Source organism: Strongyloides ratti (genome assembly GCF_001040885.1).
Source record: "Strongyloides ratti genome assembly S_ratti_ED321, chromosome : 2".
In the NCBI taxonomy this organism is placed as follows: Eukaryota; Metazoa; Nematoda; class Chromadorea; order Rhabditida; family Strongyloididae; genus Strongyloides; species Strongyloides ratti.
Genome location: NC_037308.1, coordinates 15,695,477 through 15,708,525, shown reverse-complemented (window position 1 = coordinate 15,708,525; position 13,049 = coordinate 15,695,477). Strand labels below are relative to the sequence as shown.

Below are 13,049 nucleotides of genomic sequence, written 5' to 3'. Positions count from 1 at the left end.
TAACTACTGTTGATGATAAGTAAATAAAAGAAAGCCTTTTCAAGAGTCTACTCTCGGCATTCAACATTCATCTTTTACTTCTGAGGAGGATAAATCTATGATTCTGTAATGTTGACAATAAATGTTTATATCATTTCTTTTTATTTTTATATATATATATTTTGAAGATATATACTAGATAGTTAAAATGTTGTAAAAGAGTGATGATGAATAGTCAAGTAGTGACCATTAAATTGAACATATTTATCTAATTTTTCAAAACTAATCTTTTATTTTCCTTACCAGCTTTTTCATCATTATGTATATATTATAATAATAAAATTGATCATTTTTAAGATTTTTAACTTAATATATATAAATAAAAACAATTAAAAATTTCTCTTAATTATTACCGCATACACTTATAAGTTGTTAAAAAATCTCACGTAACACTAGTTAAAAACTTCTTGACCCTTTTTATATTATAAGAATATTAACTTATCGTAATTATATTTTAATTTATTATTTTATCTAATTATTAACACTTTACATAATTTTTATTAAATTTATTATATATTTATAAATAAATATTTTTATTTCAAGTTATTTTATGAATTATAATAGAAGAAACTAATAATAATAATAATAAAAAAAAAATGATTTATAAATTAATTTATAATTTATTTCTATTTATTTTTATAATAAAAATAACATATTCATGTTTATTGGAGGGTGAAAAAAATGCTGTATATACATCAGTTTTTGAAGATCTTGAACCAAGTAAGTTTTCTATTTTAAGATATATTATTACTTATCCTTAATATGTATATATATATCAATTACCAAAATAAGGTAAATAACTATATGACTTTTCCTAAGATATTAATAATACTTTTTATTTATTTACTTATACTAAACTTTTAAAACTTATTCTTATTTATTGTATATCAAAAATTTTATAAATGATATATATATATATATATATGTATATATCTTTAAATGATTGACATGTGATTACTTTAATCTTGTCATTTTAGTACAATAAATATTAAACTGACAACTAGTCCCATTAGAATAATTTTTTAAACATATGTATATAACTATATTTGTAATATTAATAACATTATAAAAATATAAAAATATATAAAAGAAATATATTAAAAAGAAAAAAATTTTTTTTTCAGAAAGTATTTTGGTACATTTACCACTTCAATCATCATCTCCTGATATTCAGTTGAAACTTATAAAGGGTGAAGAATATGTATCACTTGATGCTAAAGAAAGAAACTTAATTCTTGAAAAATCTCTTGATCGTGAAACTGGTAGTCATAAATTTGAAGTTGTTGTAGAATGTAAAAATCCTTCTGATAAATTTTTTCCTCATGTTAATATATCAACATTCATTAATGTTAAAGATATTAATGATAATGCACCAGAATTTGAACAAAATGAGTATAGAATTAATGTTACTGAAGAGTTACCTAAAGGAACTATTGTTTTTATGGATTTTGAGGCAATTGATATTGATCAAGAGGGTGATAATAGTTTAGTTAGATATAAAATATTACCAGGAGAACATTCTAAATATTTAGAAATTCAAGATCCATTTAAACCTATTATAACAGTTAATCAAAGAATTGACTATGAAAAAATAACAAATTTTGAAGTTGAGATTGAGGCTAGAGATGGTGGTGAACCATCATTATCTTCTACAGCAAAATTGTTTGTTACAGTTCTTGATACAGATGATCAAAATCCTGTCTTTTCTCATGAATATTACTATACAAATTCTATATCTAATTCATTTTTTGAAGTTTTTCCTTCACCTATATATGCTAAAGATGGTGATACATTAAATGAATCAATATACTATGAATTGTCAGGTGATAATCACAATGAATTTTTAATAAATTCTAATGGATCAATAAAACTTCTTGGTGAAGAAGTTCCTTCTACAATTATATTTGTTCATGCTAAACAAGTAAATAAACCTGAAAGAGAATCAATTGCTATTTTAAGAATTGCTAACCAAACTTCTATTGAATTCCAACATTATTTATATTCTGTTCAGATAAGTGCCAAAGCACCACTTGGTATGGAGCTACTTCAAGTTAAAGCAACTACTTCAAATCAAAATAGTGAAATAACATATTCTATTGTTGATGATAATTCTAACTTAATAACTATTGATGAAAAAAGTGGAAAAATTGAACTTATTTCAAATCCATCAAAAACAAATTATAATATTAAATTAATGGCTTCAGATGGGAAAGCTAGAACATGGGCACAATTTCATATAACAGTAACAAATTTAAATAATTATGAACCAGAATTTGAAAAAAAAAATTATAAATTTGATATTAAAGATTCATCTTTGCTTGGACAAATTAGGGCTATTGATAGAGATTCAAATGATACTCTTGAATATAGACTTCTTAATTTGAATGCATTATTTAGAATAGATCAGGATGGAATGTTATCTGTTAAAAATTTAATGACATTATCACCTAATACAATTTATGAAGTCATTGTTCTTGCTGAAGATTCACAGGGTCATAAAACATTTACTAATGTTAAAATTAACTCACATGGTGGAATATCATCAGGTTTCAAAACAGCTGCCTCAATATTAGCTTTTGTTGTTCTTATTATAACAATAGCAATAATGATTTTTTTTGTTCTTAAAAAAGTTAAAAAAATGTATGTTTAAAATAATAATAATAAATACTTTTTATTTTTAGTTGGTTTTCAAATAAAAGAACACAATGTTGGATGTCATCAGGATCAGATCAAGGTGTTATAATAACAGAATCTTTTGAAACATCGAAATCTGAAACATCAACAATACGTCCTACCAATCATCGTACACTTTTTGAATCTTCATCACCTCAAAATCAAAAAAATGATACAGGCATAATCCTTCAAAAACCATCTTCTCCACCAAGTATGTCAACATTTACTTCATCTCCATCTATACAGGTGGTACCATCTCAATCACCACCAACACCTAATATTACTAGCTGTGGTAATGCACAACTTGTACCGGTTACTATTAAGGGGGATAAAGGGACAGGAACTCCTACAATATATTTTTAAAAAAAATTCTATAAATATTAAGATATATAAAAACATTAAATTTTTATGATAATACATTTGGAGATCTCTTTTATATGAAACAAAATTTTTTTATAAAATACCTGAAAAAATAAATAAATTTTTTTTTTAAAATCATTATATACATAAAAGTAAAAAATTGTGATAAAAATTTTTACAAATAAAATTCAAAATTTTTTAAATACTAATAAAAAAAATACTATTTTATAATTTTAAAAAATCAGGAAAAGATATATATTTATAAATAAATTAAAAGTAATATTATTTTATAAATATATTAAGAAATATTATTAAAATAAACTTGTTGTTATTTTAATTTCCACTACTGTACATTAAATTGTAATGACAAGATAAAGTTTACAAATTTTTATAATAATAAATAAATAATATATTTTCAAAAATGTATATTAATTTGTAACTTTAAAAAAAATACTTTCTTTAAAATATTCTTGTATTTTGTACATCTACAAAAATAAATTGATTTTAAACAATACCATTAAATTAATATTTAAACCAAAACAAATGATATTTCTATTAAAAAATCTTATTAATCTAACGTGGTTTTTTAACTTTCTTAAAAGTTACTTGAAGTTGAGCATTTGTAGGTGGAAAATTTGAAACAATTGTAATTGAATGAAATAAGGATGTAAAATTAAATTCATTTTTATAGGGGCAAAACAAAAATCCACTTACAGAATAATCATTTTTATATTTAAATTCGATACTATTTTCTTCATTACATGGCCCTCTGTCTATATTTCCAATGCTAAGAAATTTTAAATTCATCATAATTCTACTTCCAACTTTGGTTCTAAAATAAAAAGTACACTTTCCTCCTACTCTAAGAATTATATATTTTTGTCTTTCTACTTCAGCAAATATCATTCTTTGTGTACATTGTGGATCATTTGGTCTAATTATTTCACATTGATTACCAGTAAGATATGGCAAACATTTACATATATTGGGTATTCTTGGATCTTGATATCCTTTGTAAAAACATGGTAAATGATTTATAAATGGAAATGAACAATATTTTTCATTCAAAATTTTAGCATCATTAAAAGTAAGATATTTTGATTTACCCATAAATGGCTGCATTAAATGATCTTTTGATATGATAACTTTTTGTAGTGTTCTTGTATATTCATATTGTGAAAAATGCATTATTGATCTATGATCGTATTTTGTATCATAATAGGTTGAAAAAAACGCATTCTCTTGAGAGAAATATTTTAAAAAGAAAGGTTGAATATTTTTTTTCTTAACTATTATATGACGAATTCTATCAAATCTATTATGTTCATATTCAACTCCTAATGCACGCATTGTTTCTCGAATAATTTTTCCAATATCTCTTAAATATAATGAAATATAAATTTTATGAGGAATTTCTCTTCTTCTTCCTAAATTTGTTTCATAATGATCATTATGTAAATAAATAAATAAAGCTTTATTTTTTTCTAATTTATGCCTAAATATTAAACACGTTTCTTTTGATATTCTATTAAGTGCGGTTTTAACTAAAGTAGGATCTAATAAAGAGTCTACATAATATGGTATTTCTTTTTCAGACCATATATATCTCATATTTTTTAAAATCCCTCTTTTTTGTCTTATACTATCATGATTATGAAAAAATGCAGTATTCTATAGAATTAAAAAAAAAAAAAAATTCATTTAAACTTACATTTACCAAAAAAGTATTCACTATTTCTAAAATGAAAAAAATTATGCTAAAAGATCGCATATATTTTATTTTATAAAACTTTTATTCTAATATTAAAAATATATATAATTTTTTTTATGTTAAAATTATTAATTATAACAAAATTTGAATAATTTTTCAAGTGCAATTTAATGTAAACAATAAGAAAAAACTTTTATTAATCAATAACAAATTTTATATTAAATTATTTTAGAAAATATTAGTTTGAACTAATGAATAGATTTATATTACAATAACAAACTTAACATTCAAAAATTATATATAATATTCTTATAAATTTATTAATAAGAAGTTTATACAGTAAAAATTTTCAATTTAACATTTCGCTAGAAAATATTTTTTTTATTACATTTTTGTTTTTATAAAAAAAATTATTTAAAATTTGCAAATGTAGCTTTTTTTTAATGATTAAAAAATTATAATCCAACAAATAATTGTAATTTTAGTAAAAATAATCATTTACTTGTAATTAAAAATTTGATTTTTCTAAAACAAATACAATATATTCAAAACCTAATGACAATAAAAACTAAAAGTATTTAAAATTTTTTTAAAATTAATAAGAATAAAATTTCGAAAATCTTAATTTTTTAGATTTTAATTGCTAAAAAACTTTGTTCTTTAGTATCAGAAAATTTTTATTATCAAATATAATAAAAATTATAAAAAATCAATTTAAATTTATTTTTTTTGATTCCATTTACCTTTTGAAAATATATTTTTAATTATTTAAAACAATAGTAATATAATTCAAAAAATATTTTTTTATTTGTAACTTTAAATGAAATTAATGTTTTCTTTGAAATATTCTTGTATTTTGTACATCTACAATAATAAATTTCTTTTAAACAATACCATTTAATAAATATTTAAACCAAAACAAATTTTTTTTGTTTTTAAGAATTTTATAAGTTAATTTGTTATTTAAACTTTCCTGAAAGCTATCATAAGTCGAGCATTTGTAGGTGCAAAATTTGAAACAATTGTGATTGTATGAATCATGGATGTAAAAGTAAATTCATTTTTAGAAGGGCAAAACAAAAATCCACTTAAAGAAATATCTCTTTTATATTTAACTTCGATACTATTTTCTTCATTACATGGTCTTCTGTCTATATTTCCAATGCTAAGAAATTTTAAATTAACCTCAATTTTAGCTTTTCTATCAGTACTTATAATATAGACACATTTTCCTCCTATTTGAACTATTTTGACTTCTGGCCAATCTCTTGCAAAAAAGGAACGTCTTTGTGTACATTGTGGACCATTTGGTCTAATTATTTCACATTGATTACCAGTAAGACATGGTACACATTTACATCTATTGGGTACTCGTGGATCTTGATATCCTTTGTAAAAACATGGTAAATGATTTATAAATGGAAATGAGCAATATTTTTTATTTAAAATTTTAGCATCGTTAAAAGTAAGATATCTAGATTTACCCATAAATGGTTGCATTAAATGATCTTTTGATATGATAACTTTTTGTAGTGTTCTTGTATATTCATATTCTGGAAAATGCATTATTGATCTATGATCATATTCTGTATCATAATAAGTTGAAAAAAACGCATTCTCTTGAGAAAAATATTTTAAAAAGAAAGGTTGAATATTTTCCTTCTTAACTATTACATAACGAACTCTATCAAATCTATTATGTTCATATTCAACACCCAATGCACGCATTGTTTCTCGAATAACTTTTCCTATATTTGGTGGAAATAACTGTATAAAAATTTTATGAGGAATTTCCTTTCTTCTTCCTAAATCTGTTTTATATAATTTACCAGGTAAATAAATAAATAAGGCTCTATTTTTTTGTAACGTATGTCTAAATGTTAAGCATGTTTCTTTTGATATTCTATAAAGTGCGGTTTTAATTAAAGTATGGTCTAATACAGAATCTACATAATATGGTATATGTTTTTCACGCCATATATGTCTCATATTTTTTAAAATCCCTCTTTTTTGTCTTATACTATCATGATTATAAAAAAATGCAGTATTCTATAAAATTAAAAAATAAATAAATAAATACATTTAAACTTACATTTACCACAATAGTATTCACTATTTCAAAAATAAAAAAAATTATGCTGCAAAGTCGCATATATTTTAATTTATAAAACTTTTTTTTTAATATTTAAAATATATATAAATTTTTTTATGTTAAAATTATTAATTGCAAAAAATTTGAATAAATTTTCAAGTGCAATTTAATGTAAACAATAAGAAAAAAAAATTTTTTAATCAATAACAAGTTTTATATTTAATTATTTTAGAAAATTTCATTTTGAACAAATTAAAAGGTTTATATTTTAATAGCTAGTTTTACCATACAAAAAACAAGTATAATATTTTTTTAAATTTCATATAAAAGTTAATATAATAAAAATTTTCAATTAAACATTTTACTAGGAAATATATTTTTTTTTACATATTTATTTATATAAAAAAAATTATTTAAAATTAACAAATGCAGCTTTTTTATAATAATTACAAAACTCATAATTCAACAAATATTTATAATTTTAGTAAAAATTATCATTTACTCGTAATTAAAAATTTGATTTTTCTAAAACAAATACAACGTAATCACAAATTAATAACAACAAAAAATAATTTTAAATGAGAGATAACAAAAGAAAGTGTTAAAAATTTATCTAAAATTAAAAATATTAAAATTTATAAAATCTTCTCTTTTTATATTTAAATTGTTCAAAAACTTTGCTTTTTAGTATCATAAAATTTTTATTATCAAATATAATAAGAATTATTAAAAATCAAACAACATATATTTTTTTTTATTCGTTTAACTTTTGAAATTATTTTTTTAATTATTCAAAAAAATTAAAATATAATTTAAAAAATATATATTTATTTGTAATTTTAAAAAAACAATTTTTTCTCAAAAATATTCTTGTATTTTGTACATGTACAATATTTAATTTATTTAACACAATATCATTTAATTAAAATTTAAACCAAAACAAGTTATTTTTTTATTAAAAAATCTTATCAGTTAATTTGTTATTATAATTTTTCTAAAACTTATTTGAAGCTGAATATCTGTATTTGGAAAATTTGAAACAATTGTAATTATATGAATCATGGATGTAAAATTAAGTTCATTTTTATAAGGACAAAACAAAAATCCACTTAAAGAAATATCATTTTTATATTTAACTTCGATACTATTTTCTTCATTACATGATCTTCTGTCTATATTTCCAATGCTAAGAAATTTTAAATTAACCTCAATTTTAGCTTCTCTATCAGTACTTATAATATAGACACATCTTCCTCCTACTTGAACCGTTTTTGTTGCTTGCCTTTCTCTTGCAAAAAAAGCATGTATTTGTGTACATTGTGGATCATTTGGTCTAATTAATTCACAATGATTACCAGTAAAAGATGATACACATTTACATCTATTGGGTACTCGTGGATCTTGATATCCTTTGAAAAAACATGGTAAATGATTTATAAATGGAAATGAGCAATATTTTTTATTTAAAAGTTTAGCATCATTAAAAGTAAGATATTTAGATTTACCCATAAATGGTTGCATTAAATGATCTTTTGATATGATAACTTTTTGTAATGTTCTTGTATATTCATATTGTGAAAAATGCATTATTGATCTATAATCATATTCTATATCATAATTAGTTGAAAAAAACGCATTCTCTTGAGAGAAATATTTAAAAAAGAAAGGTTGAATATTTTCCATTTTAACAATTACATAACGAACTCTATCAAATCTATTATGTTCATATTCAACACCCAATGCACGCATTGTTTCTCGAATAACTTTTCCTATATTAGGTGGAAATAATTGTATAAAAATTTTATGAGGAATTTCTCTTCTTCTTCCTAAATTTGTTTCATAATATTTACCAGGTAAATAAATAAATAAGGCTTTATTTTTTTGTGATTTGTGTCTAAATATTAAGCATGTTTCTTTTGATATTCTTTTAAGTGCCGTTTTAATTAAAGTATGATCTAATACAGAATCTACATAATATGGTATTTCTTTTTCACGCCATATATATCTCATATCATTTAAAATCCCTCTTTTTTGTCTTATACTATCATGATAATGAAAAAAAGCTGTATTCTTTATAATAGAAAAAAAAAATTTATAAATTAATTTAAACTTACATTTACCACAATAGTATTTACTATTTCAAAAATAAAAATAATTATGCTACAAAATCGCATATATTTTATTTTATAAAACTTTTATTCTAATATTTAAAATATATATATTATTTTTAATGTTAAATTGATTAATTATAACAAAATTTGAATAATTTTTCAAGTGCAATTTAATGCAAACAATAAGAAAAAACTTTTTGAATCAATAACTAATTTTATATAAAATTATTTTAGAAAATTTTATTTTGAAATAATGAATAAATTTATGTTATAATAAAAAAACTTTATCATACAAAAAATAAATATAATATTCTTATAAATTTCAAATAAAATTAATTAAAAAAAAATTTTTATTTTAATATTTTACTAAAAAATATATTATTTTTATTACATATTTATATATATAAAAAAAATGATTTTAAATATTAAATACAGTTTTGTTTTAAAATCATTAAAACTTATAACCTAACAGATTTTTATTATTTTAATAAAAATTATTATTTACCTGTAATTAATAGTTTGATTTTTCTAAAACGAATATAATGTAATCGCAAACTTATAACGAATAACAACTAAAAGTAATCATAAAAAAGAAATAACAAATAAAAGTGTTCAAAATTTTTCTAAAAATAAAAATAATAAAATTTTTAAAATCTTCTCTTTTTATATTTTAATTGTTCAAAAACTTTGCTTTTTAGTATCAGAAATTTTTTATTATCAAATATAATAAAAATTATTAAAAATCAAACAACATATATATTTTTTTTTGATTTCATTTACATATTAAAAATATATTTTAAATTATTTAAAATAATTATAATATAATTTTAAAAATATATATTTATTTGTAACATAAAAAAAAATTTTTTTTCTTAAAAATATTCTTGTATTTTGTACATCTACAAAAATAAATTTATTTTAAACAATACTATTTAATTATTATATAAACCAAAACAGATTATTTTTGTATTTAAAAATCTTATCATTTAATTTGTTATTTTAATTTTTTTATAACTTATTAGAAGTCGAATATTTGTATTCGGAAAAGTTGAAATTAAAGAAACTACATTAATTGGAGATGTAAAGAAAAATTCATTTTTTTGTGGACAAAACAAATACCCACTTGAAGAAATATCTTTTTTATATTTGACTTCGATACTATTTTCTTCATTACATATTTTTCTGTCTATATTTCCAATGCTAAGAAATTTTAAATTCATTATAATTCTACTGCCAACTTCAGTTTGAAAGTAAAAAGAACATTTTCCTCCTACTCTAACAATTATATTTTGTTGTCTTTCTACTACGGAAAATATTATTCTTTGTGTACATTGTGGATCATTTGGTCTAATTATTTCACATTGATTACCAGTAAGAAATGGCAAACATTTACATCTTGTTGGTACTCGTGGATCTTGATATCCTTTGAAAAAACATGGCAAATGATTTATAAATGGAAATGAACAATATTTTTTATTTAAAAGTTTAGCATCATTAAAAGTAAGATATCTAGATTTACCCATAAGATGCTGCATTAAATGATCTTTTGATATTATAACTTTTTGTAGCGTTTTTGTATATTCATATTGTGAAAAATGCATTATTGATCTATGATCATAATTTGTATCATAATTAGTTGAAATAAACGCATTCTCTAGGGTGTAAAATTTTAAAAAATATGGTTGAATATTTTCTTTGTTAATTTTTATATGATAAATTCTATCAAATCTATTATGTTCATAGTCAACTCCTAATGCACGCATTGTTTCTCGCATAACTTTTCCTATATTATGTGGAAATAATGGTATAAAAATTTTATGAGGAATTTCTCTTCTTCTTCCTAAATTTGTTTCATAATATTTACCAGGTAAATAAATAAATAAAGCTTTATTTTTTTGTAATTTATATCTAAATATTAAGCACGTTTCTTTTGATATTCTACTTAGTGCCGTTTTAATTAAAGAATGATCTAATACAGGATCTACATAATATGTTATTTCTTTTTCAGGCCATATATGTTGTTTATCTTTTAAAATCCCTCTTTTTTGTCTTATACTATCATGATAATAAAATACCGCTGTATTCTTTAAAATTGAAAAAAAAAAATTAATTCATTTAAACTTACATTTACAACAATAGTATTCACTATTTCAAAAATAAAAAAAATTATGCTACAAAGTCGCATATATTTTATTTTATAAAACTTTTATTCTAATATTTAAAATATATATAATTTTTTTATGTTTAAATTATTTATTGTAAAAATTATAAATTAATTTTCAAGTACAATTAAATTTAAACACTAAGAAAAAAAAAATTTTTAAATCAATCTAAATTTTTATATTAAATTATTTTGAAAAATTTAATTTTTAAAAAATATAATGATTTATTCATTTTTATATTTTTTTTATAGTAAAAAAAAAGTTTATTTTACAAGTAATAAATTTACTATTATTTAATTTATTGAGTGGTTATTTTAAATAAAATAATTTTTTTAACAAATTAATATTAATAAATATTATCATTACTTTAAATTAACATATATTTTTAACTTTTTAAAAGTTTTTCTTCTTTCTTAGAATAATTATTTAGAATATTTAGATATTTGTATTATTATTATTAAACATTTACTATGAATTTTTTAGTGTTAATTTTTTTTATTTAACATTTTAAAAAATTAATTTATTTTTCAATGTGGAAAAATTGATTATATTTGATATTGTAAAATTTTATTGTTGTCATATTTTTTAAAATTAACGAAACATTTTTTAAACTTATACTCGGTGTTCAACAAATTGTATATTTAATAAAATATTTGATTGTGGAAAATTTGATACAATTGCAACTATATCATTTGGTGTAGTTAAACGTAAATCATATTTATTAGGACAGAATAAAATTCCACTTGTAGATAGATCTTTTCTAGTCTTAATTTCAATACTGTTATTTTCTGTACATTTTTTTGTAGTATATCGTCTAATGTTAAGAAATTTCATAAACATTTTAATTCTATTACCTAATCCTGTTTGTATCATAAAAAAACATCTTCCTCCAACACTAAGAGTTATATTTGATGGAGTTTTAGATGCATAAAATAAGTTATCTTGAGTACAATAATTATCATTTGTAATTATTAAATCACATTGATTACCAGTAAGAAATGGCAAACATTTACATCTTGTTGGTACTCGTGGATCTTGATATCCATAGTATAAACATTTAGGATGTGAAATATGTGGATATGAACAGTAATTTATATTTAAAAATTTAGCATCATTAAAAGTTAGATACCCTGATGTACCCATTACTAATTCCATTGAATGTTCCTTAGGAATAATAGTGTTTTTAGAAGATTTGGCATATTCATGTGATGAAAAATGCCTTATTGATCTAAAGTCATAAGTTATATCATATGTATTTATAAACATTTCCTGTTTCTTACTAAAATATTTTAAAAAATGAGGTTTTATATTATTTTTAAAAACCATTATATAATTATTTCTGTCATGTCTATTATGCTCATATCCAATACCCAATGCACGCATTGTTTCTCGCATAACTTTTCCAATGTCTTTAAAATTTATTGAAATATAAATTTTATGAGGAATTTCTTTTCTTCTTCCTAAATTTGTTTCATAATATTTACCAGGTAAATAAATAAACAAAGATTCTTTAATATTTTTTTTATATCTAAACATCAAACATGTTTCTTTTGTTATTCTATAAAGTGCAGCATTAATTAAAGCATAATCTAACATAGGACTAACAAAATATGGTATTTCTTTTTCAGGCCAAATATTTGCTGAACCTCTGAAAACTATACTTTGTTGCCTATGGCTACGAAAATAATTAGTAAATGAAATATTCTGTTTTAAATCAAATAATTTAATTTCATTAAACTTACATTTAAAAATATACTATTTATATTTTTAGAAAAAACAATTATTAAAATTAAAAATATCATTTTATAAATTTATAAAAATTTTAATCTGTCAAATTAATAATATATATTTTTAATGCTATACCTTAATATGTTAATTTATATAATTATATATTTTTTAGT

The 13,049-nt window shown here is 20.3% G+C and overlaps 6 protein-coding genes across 6 annotated transcripts; 1 reads left to right on the top strand and 5 right to left on the bottom strand.

The window, feature by feature from the left end:
• Positions 1-635: 635 nt before the first annotated feature.
• SRAE_2000497600 (Cad96Cb) lies at positions 636-3,075 on the top strand (the record flags this gene model as incomplete). Its single annotated transcript, XM_024643924.1, has 3 exons — positions 636-759; positions 1,164-2,679; positions 2,721-3,075. 3 exons carry the CDS (start codon positions 636-638, stop codon positions 3,073-3,075), a joined length of 1,995 nt encoding a protein of 664 aa, XP_024509542.1.
• Positions 3,076-3,645: 570 nt separating this feature from the next.
• SRAE_2000497500 (Astacin-like metalloendopeptidase) lies at positions 3,646-4,843 on the bottom strand (the record flags this gene model as incomplete). The annotated part of the gene is made up of 2 exons (XM_024643923.1): positions 3,646-4,743; positions 4,784-4,843. 2 exons carry the CDS (start codon positions 4,841-4,843, stop codon positions 3,646-3,648), a joined length of 1,158 nt encoding a protein of 385 aa, XP_024509541.1.
• Positions 4,844-5,746: 903 nt separating this feature from the next.
• Positions 5,747-6,935, bottom strand: SRAE_2000497400 (Astacin-like metalloendopeptidase; the record flags this gene model as incomplete). The annotated part of the gene is made up of 2 exons (XM_024643922.1): positions 5,747-6,832; positions 6,876-6,935. 2 exons carry the CDS (start codon positions 6,933-6,935, stop codon positions 5,747-5,749), a joined length of 1,146 nt encoding a protein of 381 aa, XP_024509540.1.
• Positions 6,936-7,847: 912 nt separating this feature from the next.
• SRAE_2000497300 (Astacin-like metalloendopeptidase) lies at positions 7,848-9,049 on the bottom strand (the record flags this gene model as incomplete). The annotated part of the gene is made up of 2 exons (XM_024643921.1): positions 7,848-8,945; positions 8,990-9,049. The coding sequence occupies 2 exons, from the start codon at positions 9,047-9,049 to the stop codon at positions 7,848-7,850; spliced, it is 1,158 nt and encodes a 385-aa protein (XP_024509539.1).
• Positions 9,050-9,972: 923 nt separating this feature from the next.
• On the bottom strand, positions 9,973-11,171 carry SRAE_2000497200 (Astacin-like metalloendopeptidase; the record flags this gene model as incomplete). The annotated part of the gene is made up of 2 exons (XM_024643920.1): positions 9,973-11,070; positions 11,112-11,171. The coding sequence occupies 2 exons, from the start codon at positions 11,169-11,171 to the stop codon at positions 9,973-9,975; spliced, it is 1,158 nt and encodes a 385-aa protein (XP_024509538.1).
• Positions 11,172-11,760: 589 nt separating this feature from the next.
• SRAE_2000497100 (Astacin-like metalloendopeptidase) lies at positions 11,761-12,950 on the bottom strand (the record flags this gene model as incomplete). Its single annotated transcript, XM_024643917.1, has 2 exons — positions 11,761-12,852; positions 12,891-12,950. The coding sequence occupies 2 exons, from the start codon at positions 12,948-12,950 to the stop codon at positions 11,761-11,763; spliced, it is 1,152 nt and encodes a 383-aa protein (XP_024509537.1).
• Positions 12,951-13,049: the final 99 nt, after the last annotated feature.